The sequence below is a fragment of the Schistocerca nitens genome, chromosome 5 (genome assembly GCF_023898315.1).
Source record: "Schistocerca nitens isolate TAMUIC-IGC-003100 chromosome 5, iqSchNite1.1, whole genome shotgun sequence".
NCBI lineage: Eukaryota > Metazoa > Arthropoda > Insecta > Orthoptera > Acrididae > Schistocerca > Schistocerca nitens.
Window position 1 is genome coordinate 396,275,126 of NC_064618.1, and position 14,593 is coordinate 396,289,718.

The 14,593-nt window shown below is 41.6% G+C and overlaps 1 protein-coding gene across 1 annotated transcript in view; it reads left to right on the forward strand.

Annotated features, from left to right (window-relative positions):
* Window positions 1-14,593, forward strand: part of LOC126260262 (trophoblast glycoprotein-like) — a 72,973-nt gene that overhangs the window by 37,672 nt on the left and 20,708 nt on the right. Inside the window, exon 3 of the mRNA XM_049957591.1 lies at window positions 4,694-4,912. Within this exon, the coding sequence (XP_049813548.1) occupies window positions 4,694-4,912 (219 nt within the window). The remainder of the gene's footprint in view (window positions 1-4,693; window positions 4,913-14,593) is intronic.

The window sequence follows — 14,593 nt, forward strand, 5'->3', positions numbered from 1 at the left end:
TTATTGAGCGTAAAAATGTTGTAGATGTGAGTGATACAATACCTTTAGGCTTACATTTTCAGAAGAACCTGAGGGAAGATATACTCTGGGAAGCTAGATGAAAAGCTTTTTTTGTACAATAGGCGATGTCTTAGAAAACAAATGTTTTAAAACATAAGAATGGTTTTCACTCATGTGAAACTAGAAGCTTAGCCTACAAAATAAAAGCGACAAGAATAAATATATCCAAAAGATGAGTATATCATACTGGTGTTAATATTACACAGGCACAAGCCTGCTTACTTAATATACATAATGACGTCAAATACATTGTATGTGAAGCTGGGAGTGCTCTTTCTTGCTCACTGCTCCTACTCTGATTCTGAATTTTTGGAGAAGCAAGAAGAGTAAATCTAATTTATTAAATCAGTTAATTATATTGTCACGTTGTGTTATGTTCCCTTCAATGCGATTCTGTCTGTTTTAATTATTCGGGAGTTGACCGTCTAGTTTTAAACTTTCTTTGCTTTTCGCGTTTAAATTGTTTGGGAAACCGTTGTGATTGAACTTAACATATATGTGGATGGACATGAGAAATGAAAGGTTGCAATAAATTTTTCATCTGTGATTATTACTTTATGTATGACATATTCTGCTGCAGATTAATAAAAATGAAGTTCTTTGAATATTCCCAAAATAATGATTCAAGTTTTACTTTTATTCAAGTACTAAAGCTGTTTGTGCAAGAATGAAAATATTATTGTCCATCGAACTTAGCAAACATTTTCACGGTGCAGTGGATTTTTGTTAACTGAATATACCCCGACTAGCTTTGAAGCGTAAGACTATCTTTACTATATGAAAATGTTTTTTTTTACATATTTCTAAGCTCTACTGAAAAATTATCCACTTTTAAATACACTTTACGATATGTTCAGAGGTTATCACTTTTTGAATGAAAATTTACAATAGCTGCAGCTTGTATCTACCTGTGAATGCACAAGATAAAATCTACTATCTCCTTTTATTCTGCGTCTGGAATGGTGTGAAAAGAAACACTTTATTATTTTCGTTCATCTCCACCTGTACCCTTTTTAGGCTGTGGTCGTTAGTGCGATCGTATATTTAAATCTGCCGCTGCTGCAGACTGCTCGCTCGCGGCGCAGCTCCACACCGCCAGCGATATCCAATAAAATGCTGAAATTTCTTAAATAAAATGGGTAATGTCCGGTGCGAACTTTGCAGTAATTGTGACAAACAGATTTTACTAGATAAATATATTTTAACAGAAACAATGAAAATCTTTACACACCTTTTACAATCCCAGCTACAAATGGCGTCGATCATCGACTTATGACAAATGAAGACTACTTAAGAGCCTAATGCAACGTCATGGGTTCCTCTTCCATTCAGTCCGTGCAGAAGACAAGCGATTCTATCACAATATATTGCCTATTTATATCTTAACTAATTCTTCTATAGTCTTTGTCATTCTCATTACATATCGTTTCTTCTGTGGCGGTTTTCACATCCTCCGCCACAAATAGTATTTCACACTCTTTGAATAATCATTTATAATAGCAAAATTCGTAATTATACTTTTCCTCACAAAATTGTTCTTTTGAAATTCAATTAACAGAAATACATATAAATTATTTGTTACAGTGAGCATTATACATCGAAATGTCCCTTTAACTTTCACTTTGGATGCGTGCTGCCAGAGAACGTTACATCCCTTAATATTACGCTTATTATTTACTTTGCCTGTGTTGAGCGTTTAATTTATCTTATTAACTACTATAATTATTAATTAATTGTATTAAAGGTGAGCTGTCCTGTATCACATGCACAAATAATGTGCTAAAAATGATTTAATTGGCCAAACCAAATACAGTCGACGATCGACAGTTTGAAGCCCAAGGAAGCTAAGGAAAATTTCCAATAATTAAGAGTTAGATATATCGGAAGACTGGCTAATCATGGAGAAAACAAGAAAAAATCGAAGAACATCAAAAACTAAACTAAAGTGTAATACGAACCTTTCAATAACACTCGTATTTCTTTAGAAAGCGACAACAAGAACAGAGAATGAAGCTTACTTTTTTACAGAGTTCATTAATTTTTACCAATGTAACATTTCAGGCTAAGGGCACAGACAAATTTCCGTAAATAGCTAGGTGAAATTCAGTTGTATTTTGCAACGACATCGCTGAACTTTTTTCTGTGATAGCCACGTCCAGCGTTCTTAGTCAAGTGGATTTTCTGTTGTGACCATAGCCGAAAATAAATCATCGCCTACTTCGTTTCTAGAGATGTACTCACGCAAAGTTTCCACAGATGCCTCCTCTTCTTTTGTAGTCACAGATAGAAACGGCTCTGCTTCTCCTTATTCTTCGTCATTGTCTTTGTCCTTGTCATACCGAACAGCTAAAATTTCATTGTCAGTCAGACCAAGACAGGCTTTCACATAATCAACAAAATGTACGAAATCATCAGAGTTGCTTCTTTTCTGCGAGAATCTAGTATTTGTTCTTCTTTGAAGTCATTTGTAACACTAATTTACGTACCCTAGAGCATTATATATCGTTTAGCAAACAAAGGAATGCCGTAAATATCTGAATGACTAAATAATTAAGAAATCCACTGAGCAAACAGAGTTATCGAGTGCTAGATAGGCGCTAACTTCGAATTATAGAGGATTTTGTGACGGTTTGTCACGACAGTCGAGTCCTATAACGTATAACAAAACGCAAAGGATTTTTTTAATTTCTCGAGAGGGGCCGGACAACAATATTGATTTGTCGACAAATCCGATTTATCAAGGTTCGCATTAGCAAGAGCTGACTGTACATACACTACCTATCTGATCAAAAGTATCCGACCCGGCCGGTGTGCCCGAGCGGTTCTAAGCGCTTCAGTCTGGAACCGCGCTACCGCTATGGCCTCAGGTTCGAATCCTGCCTCGGGCATGGATGTGTGTGATGTCCTCAGGTTAGTTAGGTTTAAGTAGTTCTAAGTTCTAGGGGAGTGATGACCTCAGATGTTAAGTCCCATAGTGCTCAGAGCCATTAGAACCATTTGAAAAGTATCCGAACATCCATACGTAATGTGGAATTCACCACTAGATGCTAAGAGAGGTGGATGGCTCTAAGCACTATGGGACTTAATGTGCGGTTGGTCCGGGCAGAGGTTCGAGTCCTCCCTCGAGCATGGATGTGTGTGTTTGTCCTTTGAATAATTTAGGTTAAGTAGTGTGTAAGCTTAGGGACTGATGACCTTAGCAGTTAAGTCCCATAAGGCTTCACATTTCAATTTTTGAACTTAACATCTGAGGTCATCCATCCCCTAGACTAAGGACTACTTAAACCTAACCAACCTAAGGACATCACACACATTTGTGTCCGCGGCAGGATTCGAACCTGCGACCGTAGCAACAGCGCGGTTCCGGACTGAAGTGCCTAGAACCGCTGGGTCACAACAGTGTCCAACATCACTACCTTCTATCGTTTCTGCTCTTGAGGAGAAATGGTTTGCCATTCCTCCATTGACATTCAGACACGTCAGTGAAAGTGTCCCCAGCAGAGTTCAAGTCATAGCTAAGAGAGGGTGACCCGTTAGTATAAAAAGAGGCGTGGAGTATTATGTGGTCAATAGAGAGGCAGTGACAGCAGAATACGTCGGTCAGGAGAGTTCAGCGACTTTGAACGTGGACTGGTCATTGGCTGATGCCTCCGTAAAACATTCATTACAGACATTTCAAGTCTTCTAAGGCCGCCCAAGTCGATTTTTGGCGCTGTTATTGTGAACTGGAAACGCCAAGGAACAACCAGAGCTAAACCAATACTTAGCAGTCCTCATGTACTGACAAATAGGAACCGTCGAGCATTGAGGTGGATGCCTGCAAAAAATCAAATGAAATCAGTGGAAGAAAGGAACTCGAGTTCAAAAGTGAGCGTAAGGAGTTAAAAGGAATGGAGCACACTGAGCGAGCAGTGCTTCAAAAGACGCATACCTCTGCAATCAACGCTACGCTACCCCTGGAGTGATGTAACAAGCGATGCCACTGGACAGTGGATGATTGGAAACTAGTGATTTGGAGACATGAATCACGGTATGCTCTGTGGCATTCCGATGGAATGGTTTGGGTTTGGCGAATGCCTGGGGTACGTTACCTGCCATCATATGTAGTGCCAACAGTGAAGTACAGAAGGTGGTGTTATGTATGTTTCTTTTTTTTTCGAAGTTAGAGTGTGGACCCTTATTGCGCTTAAGAAAAGGCTAAATGCAGAAGGATATGAACCGATTTTGCAATTCGGAGATGACGATTGTTCATATCAGGATGACAACGCACCCCATCATAAAGCAACATCTGTGAAGCAATGGTCTGTTGACAATAACATCCCTGAAATGGAATGGCATGTCCAGAGTGCTGACGTGGAACACCTTAGTCGTTAACTATCGAACATCGACATCGGACCGCAGTGTCCAACATCACTACCTTCTATCGTTTCTGCTCTTGAGGAGAAATGGTTTGCCATTTCTCCATTGACATTCAGACACGTCAGTGAAAGTGTCCCCAGCAGAGTTCAAGTCGTCATAAAGGCTAAGTTTGAATGCACCCAGTATTAACCTCCTCCGCTAGGTGCTCACACAGTTTTGAGCTGATGGTGTATAGTAGACTCCAACAGCGCAGAAACTATCTCTGCTGTTTCAGATCCGGACGGTGCTGGAGAATGCGACGGTGGGACTGCCGGGGCTGCTCACTCTGGACCTGTCGCACAATCGGCTGGAGCGGCTGGAGGCTGGAGCACTGGTCGGCAGTCCGCAGCTGGAGACGCTCGTGCTGTCCCACAACCATCTGCTGTCGCTGGCCATGCCGCTGCCTCAGGACTGGGCCTTCCTGCTGCCGCTGACACAGCTCAGCCACCTACAGGTAGGGTCTACACTCCAGTTTGCTCGCTACTCTGAGTGGACGTTTTACTTTGTTCTTACCGGATTTGTCAGAAGTTCGTAGGTTCATATACATTGCAAATTCATAGACATGTTGCACACGACCATATTTTGGATCGTTGATCCTAAGCTATTCAGAAAACCCGTCAATCTACACTTTAGTATGTTAGCATGTGATATGGTTAGGAAGGAGACAAATGGGAAATCATTCCATCAACAATATGGGCCCCAAATGGGGAAACCACTAACTTATTGGACTTTGACAAAGGGCAGATCGTTATGGCCAGGAATCTCAGTACGAATATCACGGGAATAGCAAAGCTTATCAGGTGTTCACGTGCTACTGTTATGTGTATCTTTGCAAAGTGGTTCAAAGATGGTGAAACGAGTGGTGAACGAGGTATAGGACGTCCACACGTCAGCACTGAATGTTGAATTTTGGAGCTCTCCCGCTGTGTAAAACAGCACCTGTGGCAGATCTGACGGTAATGATGATTTAGCCACATTTCGGAGCGCGCTGTTCAGCGCTCATTGATGAACATAGGGCGCCACGGCAGATGACCCCCACGTGTTTCCATGTTGACCCAATGATATCGGCGATTACTAGTTCAGTGGACATGGGATGACCGAGACTGGATCGTGGTTCAACGGAAACTTGTCGCTAATCGGATGAATAACATTTATGTTACACCAGATCGATGGTCGCGTCCAGATATGGCGTTCTGCTGGCGAACGGTTGCTTTAAAATGCACCGCACCACGGATGCCGGTCAGTGGGGGCAGTATAATGCTATGGAAAACATTCACCTGTCTTTCTATGACAGTACTAGTCAAAGGCACTGTAACAGCTGTGGACTACGTGAACATAATTGCGGAGCATCTGCATCCCTTCATGCTTGATGTGTTCCCCTACATCGATGACTTCTTCCAGCAGGATAACTGTTCGTGTACCGAGGCCAGAGCCGTGCTACAGTGGTTTGAGAAGCATAATCATGAACTCATGTTGATGTCTTGGTCACCAAAATGAACGAACAGAATACATATGGGACGCCACCGGGCGCCAGCCAGCTCCGCGCGCACAACCACCGACCCATAATTTAGGTAATTAAGTAATCTGTGCGTAGGTATCTGGTGCCACATACCTCCAAAACCTACCAAGCACTTTGTGATTCCAGGCCGCACAGAAACGCTGCTGTATTGCGTTTGGAAGGCGGACCAACACGCTGTTTAGCAGGAGCTGATCATAACGTTTTGGTTCATGAGTGTACGTGTTTCCCAACTTTTTAACAAACTTTTATCACAAAAACTCATCGACTCAACATCTGCCCCCAAGCTTATTAACCTATCACACTTTTATGAACAAATACGCCATCAGTTTTGTTAATACACATTGTTCGTGTTTTTTGGATCCGAAAAAATTCCGCTGAACTCGCTTTCAAACAGATTGCTTCAATGAGGGGTACGGGAGAGTGGTAAGACATCGGACCAGGGAAGGCAGTAGTTCACATTCCCGTCGGGCCAACACTTAGACAGGAACGTCGTTTTACAGCGCGTTCTGACGAACACCCGCCTGAGAGGCGGATAGGGAGTTGTTATGTCCGCCTGTGGGGCGAATATCGCTTTTTTGTGTGTGTGTGAAATCTTATGGGACTTAACTGCTAAGGTCATCAGTCCCTAAGCTTACACACTACTTAACCTAAATTATCCTAAGGACAAACACACACACCCATGCCCGAGGGAGGACTCGAACCTCCGCCGGGACCACCGCACAGTCCATGACTGCAGTGCCATAGACCGCTCGGCTAATCCCGCGCGGCATCGCTTTTTTCTGACGATGTTAAGCCTTTGTTGACCACTGGGATTTACCTGTAAATTTAAAATAAATTAAATGTTGAAAAGCAAAGATTTTAATTTTTTATTCAATTTCAGAAAGAAAATCAGTCAGTCTCAAACAAAGTTTTGTAAATCATGTATAATATTTTAGCTATACAGAAATAACGAACAGTCACTTCGACAGAGGAAGTTGGAACACGTGGTGGATTTGGAGGGTCATTCACTTTCCGAGTTTGTCATATCTGGCACATTATGATCAGAATTGAGATTGCTCATTCTCTTTCAGTTCGGTCGTGCTGATTTTAGTAGTAATAGTTGCTTTCTCTTCATATAAAATATTCTGATCCAGTTCATTTTCGGAGATTTCTGAGTCTGTGTCGTGTCCTACAGTTGACAGATAGCGTAATTCAGCTGTTTCTGTTAGAGACATTTGCAGTTATTTCTCCAGCCATTGCACTCTAAACAGACACCCTGATTTAGGAATCAATATATGCTGTGACTTCCTTGTTGGCTGTAATTAATGAAAAAGAGTTTAAGAAGAGAACCTGCCTATCTTAATAAACTAGCAAACAACCAAGGAACAATGGTAAAATGAATGAGCCATAATAAATAAATCAAAATTTATAGATTGTAAAATACATGCCTTTGTACAGAAAATATTTCAAACGAGTAATATTGTAATTTATAAAAAAAGAGAGTCACACTAAAAAGAACTAAAACTGCACTTAAATATAAGTAATTTGGTAGTTGCGATTTTATAAATGTTATGTAAAAGAACTTAAAGAATAAGTTGAATTACCTGCCTGTGAAGCAGAATAGTGCAGGTTCATGAACACCAGTCTGTGGGGCGGGTGAATATTTGCTCTTACCTGGAACATCCGCCTGTGAGGAGGTGGCTCTGAAATGGAAAGAATTTTTGTTCTGTAAATCAGCACGACGATGCACATGCCCTTCACTGCACTACGACCAAATACAAACCGAGGCTCTTGCGACTGGCTACAACCAAAGGACGATTTTCAGCGCCTGTAGAGGAACAAATGTAAACCATATCCGCCTGTCAGAGGGATTTTCCGTCCGAAGTTTTAAAACAAACAACGGGAGAAAAAGAGTTGGTCGATTTCGTTCCCCATCCTTCGCCTATCTGTGGTTCAGATCCGTCTCTATGACACCCTCGCCGACGGAACATCTAGCACTAAATTCCTTCCATTCAGACTGCTTTGTTTCTTATCAAATGTAACAGGTTCGTCACCATTGCTCATTGATCACGATTCCCTCCTCCTCATTGGCCGTCAGTTGCCGACGGACAGGCTCTCGCCCGTCGCTGTCGTCGTCTTGTTTCACTAACCATTTGAACTTTCCACCATTAGCCTTCACTCCCTCCCAACTTCCAAACTCCTGCGGCCTATCGTTTCCATCACATTCCATATCTCTGCAGACAGAAATTGATCACACATTTTAAACACCGCCCCCCACCCCCTCACCTTCAATTTGGTACCACCGCACAAAAAAATCATTTGTGTATAGTTTGAAGCCAACAGGAAATGGGAAGGCCTACGCATTGGCCCAGACATGTGTAAAATATCGAGACATAAACTACTTATTTATATTTCAAAAAACATTGTTCAGAACTAGCTTTTTAATGAAAAACTTCATTTCTTTCCATTTAATTATTAATATTTCTAAATTAAATTTAGTAATGCTATACGTGGAATTACTGTGCACAATGCTTGTAAGACAAGTATGACGAAAAATTCGAATTTCCTTTTCAAAATTCTTATTCTTTTCATAAGCTCTCTCTTTAGGCCCTGGAAACTTAGGCGATTCTCAGACACAACATGAAACACATTCTGATTTCGTTGCTCGTCTATTGAGTATTATTTCGTGTAGTCCTCCATTAGCCTGGTACCTTTCTCAGTTGGATCATTTGCAACTCTCAGTTTAATAACCCATTGCGGAGGATCTTTCTCAAGGGGCATGTCGTTTAGGGTTATCAGGAGGTTTTCCTTCGTTGTAACGCAAATAGCGGAGCTGGGTAATCCGCTCCCGTTTACTCCCCAATGGTAACACTATGCCTGGTATTTGGCTTGAAGGAACCGAGGTTGCCGGCCGGCGTGACCGAGCGGTTCTAGGCGCTACAGTCTGGAACCACGCGATCGCTACGATCGCAGGTTCGAATCCTGCAACAGGTGTGGGTGTGTGTGATGTCCTTAGGTTAGTTAGGTTTAAGTAGTTCTAAGTTCTAGGGGACTGATACCTCAGAAGTTAAGTCCCATAGTGCTCAGAGCCATTTGAACCCTTTTTTTTTTTTTTTTTTTTGAACCGAGGCTGTATAATGGGACAGCTCTCCAACAGCTCCATCTATACCTTGCAGTGAAGTAATAAAAAATTGAAATCTAGTTAAAAATACTATTAATTTATTGGAAACAAGCTTTTTGACCTCATTATCAATCATTTTTGGATTTAATTGATTCCTTCTTGAATCATTTTAACATTTTTCTTATAATGCAGTGTGGTGGCCATTTTCATTTCTTTTATTCAGGAGGTTAATTAGTATCAAATATCGTAAAGACTCTAGAACAGGAGGTAAGAACCACAAACGATTTTTTAATTTCTCTAAGACTACATGAGAGAGACAACTTGGTATTTACAAAGCTTTAAAAGCATACTGAAATCGAAATACAGCGCCCTGAGTTCTGAAGGACCACAGAGATTTTAGAAAGGCCTTCGACGTACGCAGTGGTAAGAAAAACTAAATTTATAAACTGCATTCTCTTCTTGTTAAAATTTACCAGTTTCGTGAACATTTCAAGCAACAATAGCTTTCGCCATCCATCTTACAGGATGGATAGGCCCTAGAGTTCGAAGAGGTACACCATGAAATGATTCTTTGTAAAGAGAGATCGTCGTTATTTTTAAAACTTTACGTTTAGGCTAGTGTTATAGACAACTTTTGACCCTCTTTTCCATGTTATGTCAAACGACCGAAAAATGCATCAAATTACCAGCATTGACCTCGTAGAGTGTATTTCTTTTCTTTTGATTTCAAATGCATTTATCTGAGTCATTTGTATTATAACTGCATAAATACATGACCTACTTAATTATGAAATCTCTTATTCAGTTCACCTTCACCTCTTCACAGCTACCTCTATTCAACAAAAAATATCTTCTCTCTTTCACAGATAAATGGTGATCGATTTCGTCATGAATTCAACGGTTGACTGATCAGTAGTAGTGATCTTTGAATAACACGTGCTGTGTCGTCAGTTAAAGACACTTTTTTTTGTTTATGTATTTCGGATGTTCTTCCAACATATTTTTGAAATTGTCTCTGTTATTAACACAAAGTTTGTAATTTTGATAAGCGGTTTCACAGTTTTAAGACTACATTTTTTTTACTGATGAAATAAATTTTCTATTTCAATTTTTATCCTGTGCTGCAAGAACAGAAGATAAATTCCTCTGAGTTGCCATACGTCTCCCAATGCCAGTTTCTGCAACCCACTTACTGCTACTTCTATATCCATACTTCCTTTACAGCTTCTTCAACAGTAGTTCCATCTGCAGTAGTAACAGTAGGTACTGGCAAAAAGGTTACACTTTCCATATTATTTGAATATATGATTTGGCTTTTTGTAATAATTTCAGATTATTTTCTTCTCCTGCTTCAACTCTGTAGATATTTCTTCCGCTCTTTCGAGCCTAACGTAAGTGTTTCTTCATATGTATATTCTATTTCTTTTATTCCATAAGCTGTGGTGTCGGATGATCAATTGTTCTATCACTTTTAGACGTAAGGATCCAGTTGGATTTAAATGGAAAAGATTCCTTTAGTAAGCTCCTTAGAATCTTTCAGAGTAAAATAAATCAGGTAATTCAGAATTATTCATAGCGCCACCCCTCATTTTTTGCTCCAAATAATTCCGTGCAGTTTTCAGGTTAGATATGTTGGTAACAATATCATGACAAAAAACTGAAACACAGGTCACACATTTTAGCTTCAGAAGCATCAACAAGAAATCTGTGCCATTTATTCCTAATTTCTGAGGCAGAAGCAAATCGCATTAGCTATTTTTTAAATTCGGCCTGGTCACACTCGCATTTGTCATCAAAACAAGTAATACATTATTACAGATCTTGAGAAATGCTTCCAAAGCAACGTGGTGCCCAGATTTTTCAGCTGGACCTGCGTCTTCTGCAAATTCATTTGGTTTCAGTAACATACCTCCAATCCGCCTACAGAGCTGAGTTGTTAGCGTACATGGCTGCCAGGGGGTGCAGCTGGGTTCGATTCCTGGTACTGCCTAAGTTTTTTTTCTATGATGAGGCAACGCACGGGGTGCACTCAGCCTCATGGTACCAACTGAGGAGCTACTTGACGTGGCAAATGGTCGGGAAAGGCTGTAAAACGACCGGGAGAGAGGTGTACTGACCACACACCCATCCATACTGCATCTGCATGAATTTGCAAGACAGAGGAAAACATGGCGGCCGGTAATAATCCCTTGGGCCTTCACAGCCTGCCAAGGAGCTCTTTTGTTTTCTAAACCTACCTTCAACAACGTCAAATGTCTCTGCAACATTTCTCAAACAAACCCTTGGTAAATTCATGTGTTGCAGTTAGTTTTCCTTCATGATGGCAGCTGTTTATGAACCTTACTGAATCCGCTTCTCTGTCGTCACCGAAAAAACACTTTTATCACCAATTACGAAAAAAATAAAACTTACTTTGATTTTAAAAATGAGAGTGTATACAGGGTGGTCCATTGATCGTGACTGGGCCAAATATCTCACGAAATAAGCATCAAACGAAAAAACTACAAATAACGAAACTAGTCTAACTTGAAGGGGGAAACCAGATGGCGCTATGGTTGGCCCGCTAGATGGCGCTGCCATAGATCAAACGGATATCAACTGCGTTTTTTTTAAATAGGAACCCCCATTTTTATTACATATTCGTGTAGTACGTAAAGAAATATTAATGTTTTAGTTGGACCACTTTTTTCGCTTCGTGATAGATTGCGCAGTAATAGTCACAAACGTTTGAGTACGTGGTATCACGTAACAATCCGCCAGTGCGGACGGTATTTGCTTCGTGATACATTACCCGTGTTAAAATGAACCGTTTAACAATTGCGGAAAAGGTCGATATCGTGTTGATGTATGGCTTTTGTGGTCAAAATGCCCAACGGGCGTGTGCTATGTATGCTGCTCGGTATCCTGGACGACATCATCCAAGCGTCCGGACCGTTCGCCGGATAGCTATGTTATTTATGGAAACAGGAAGCATTCAGCCACATGTGAAACGTCAACCACGACCTGCAACAAATGATGATGCCCAAGTAGGTGTTTTAGCTGCTGTCGCGGCTAATCCGCACATCAGTAGCAGACAAATTGCGCGAGAATCGGGAATCTCAAAAACGTTGGTGTTGAGAATGCTACATCAACATCGATTGCACCCGTACCATATTTCTATGCACCAGGAATTGCAAGGCGACGACTTTGAATGTCGTGTACAGTTCTGCCACTGGGCACAAGAGAAATTACGGGACGATGACAGATTTGTTGCACGCGTTCTATTTAGCGACGAAGCGTCCTTCACCAACAGCGGTAACGTAAACCGGCATAATATGCAGTATTGGGCAACGGAAAATCCACGATGGCTGCGACAAGTGAAGCATCAGCGACCTTGGCGGGTTAATGTATGGTGCGGAATTATGGGAGGAAGGATAATTGGCCCCCATTTTATCGATGGCAATAAAATGGTGCAATGTATGCTGATTTCCTACGTAATGTTCTACCGATGTTACTACAAGATGTTTCACTGCATGACAGAATGGCGATGTACTTCCAACATGATGGATGTCCGGCACATAGTTCGCGTGCGGTTGAAGTGGTATTGAACAGCATATTTCATGACAGGTGGATTGGTCGTCGAAGCACCATGGCCCGCACATTCACCGGATCTGACGTCCCCGGATTTCTTTCTGTGGGGAAAGTTGAAGGATATTTGCTATCGTGATCTACCGACGACGCCTGACAACATGCGTCTGCTCATTGTCAATGCACGTGCGAATATTACGGAAGGCGAACTACTCGCTGTTGAGAGGAATGTCGTTACACGTATTGCCAAATGCATTGAGGTTGACGGGCATCATTTTGAGCATTTATTGCATTAACGTGGTATTTACAGGTAATCACGCTGTAACAGCATGTGTCCTCAGAAATGATAAGTTCACAAAGGTACATGTATCACATTGGAACAACCGAAATATAATGTTCAAATGTACCTACGTTCTGTATTTTAATTTAAAAAACCTACCTGTTACCAACTGTTCGTCTAAAATTGTGAGCCATATGTCTGTGACTATTACAGCGCCATCTATCACAAAGCGAAAAAAGTGGTCCAACTAAAACATTCTTATTTCTTTACGTACTACACGAATATGTAACACAAAATGGGGGTTCCTATTTAAAAAAAACGCAGTTGATATCCGTTTGATCTATGGCAGCCCCATCTAGAGGGCCAACCATAGCGCCATCTGGTTTCCCCCTTCAAGCTAGACAAGTTTCGTTCTTTGTTGTTTTTTCGTTTGACGCTTATTTCGTGAGTTATTTGGCCCGCTCACGATAAATGGACCACCCCGTATACGGTCTAAACATTGTGTGATTAGGACCATAATCTACCCAGGTGTTCACGCAGAGGGGCACAGGAGATTTGGGTGAACATTAACTCATTACCGGAACACCCTTTTAGCAACGTTCGGCATAACATGAAAAATAAGAACAAAAATGCTATACCGACGATCTTCGTAAAAGCGATCGGCAACCCTTCGGACACGCGTGCAGCCTACAAGGCCCCTGCATGCCTCAGAATGGCGGACTCGCACTGTCGCAGAAACGGGGGAAACACGGCGGCGGTACGAGCGCAACAGAGGCTGCCACTTCCAAGGAACCTATTCGCGTCCGCCGCACACGTGACCAGAGAATATTGCCGCGAGTATTCCGCCGCCGGTCGCTACAAACGTTGGCACCAAAGCTATAGAAATTAGTTCTTCCGGCTTCGAGAGCCTCTCCTAGCCTCCGGGCAGGTGCTACACAGCCCATCGTCTTAGGACGCCCTCGAAGCCCATTGTAGGGACCGATGCCGTTGTATTCAGTATTCACCGTTGTTCCCTTGGCGTAATCACACTGTATCCAGGATAAACTTTCCTGCTCATATGCTGTTGTTATTTAGGACAGCATATTCGGATGTGACTCTTCAAGCTTTCCCGGCGGATGTGTTGTAAATAGTCTTCAAGGGTTTGCCCTAGCAGGACTCTTTGGAGCTCACTAGCAACAAGTTTGAAGAGGACATAGTAGAATTATTGAAACACGTGCTTACTTCAACATACTTCTTATTTCATGCCCAATATTTCGAACAAGTGGAAGCCCTCTGTCTCCTGTGGTGGCCAATTATTTTATGGAGGACTTCGAAGAAATCCACTACAGTCAGCCACTCTCAAACCCTCTTGTTTTCTGCAGTATGTGGATGATACATTTGTGATGGGGCCACGTGGACTTGATACTCTACCTACGTTTCTTCATAATCTGAATTCGCTCCATCCGAATATAAACTTCGCAGTGGGAGTGGAAAAAGATGGTACTTTATCTTTTATTGATGTCTTGTTTCGAAGGAAAGCAGATGGAACCTTGGAACACAGTGTCTACCTCAAGCCAACACATACAGATCTATATCTGCAGGCCACAAGCTGCCATCATCCTGCACAATGCGGTAGTGCATTACGTACGTTAGTTCGGCTCAAATGGCTCTGAGCACCATGGGACTTAAC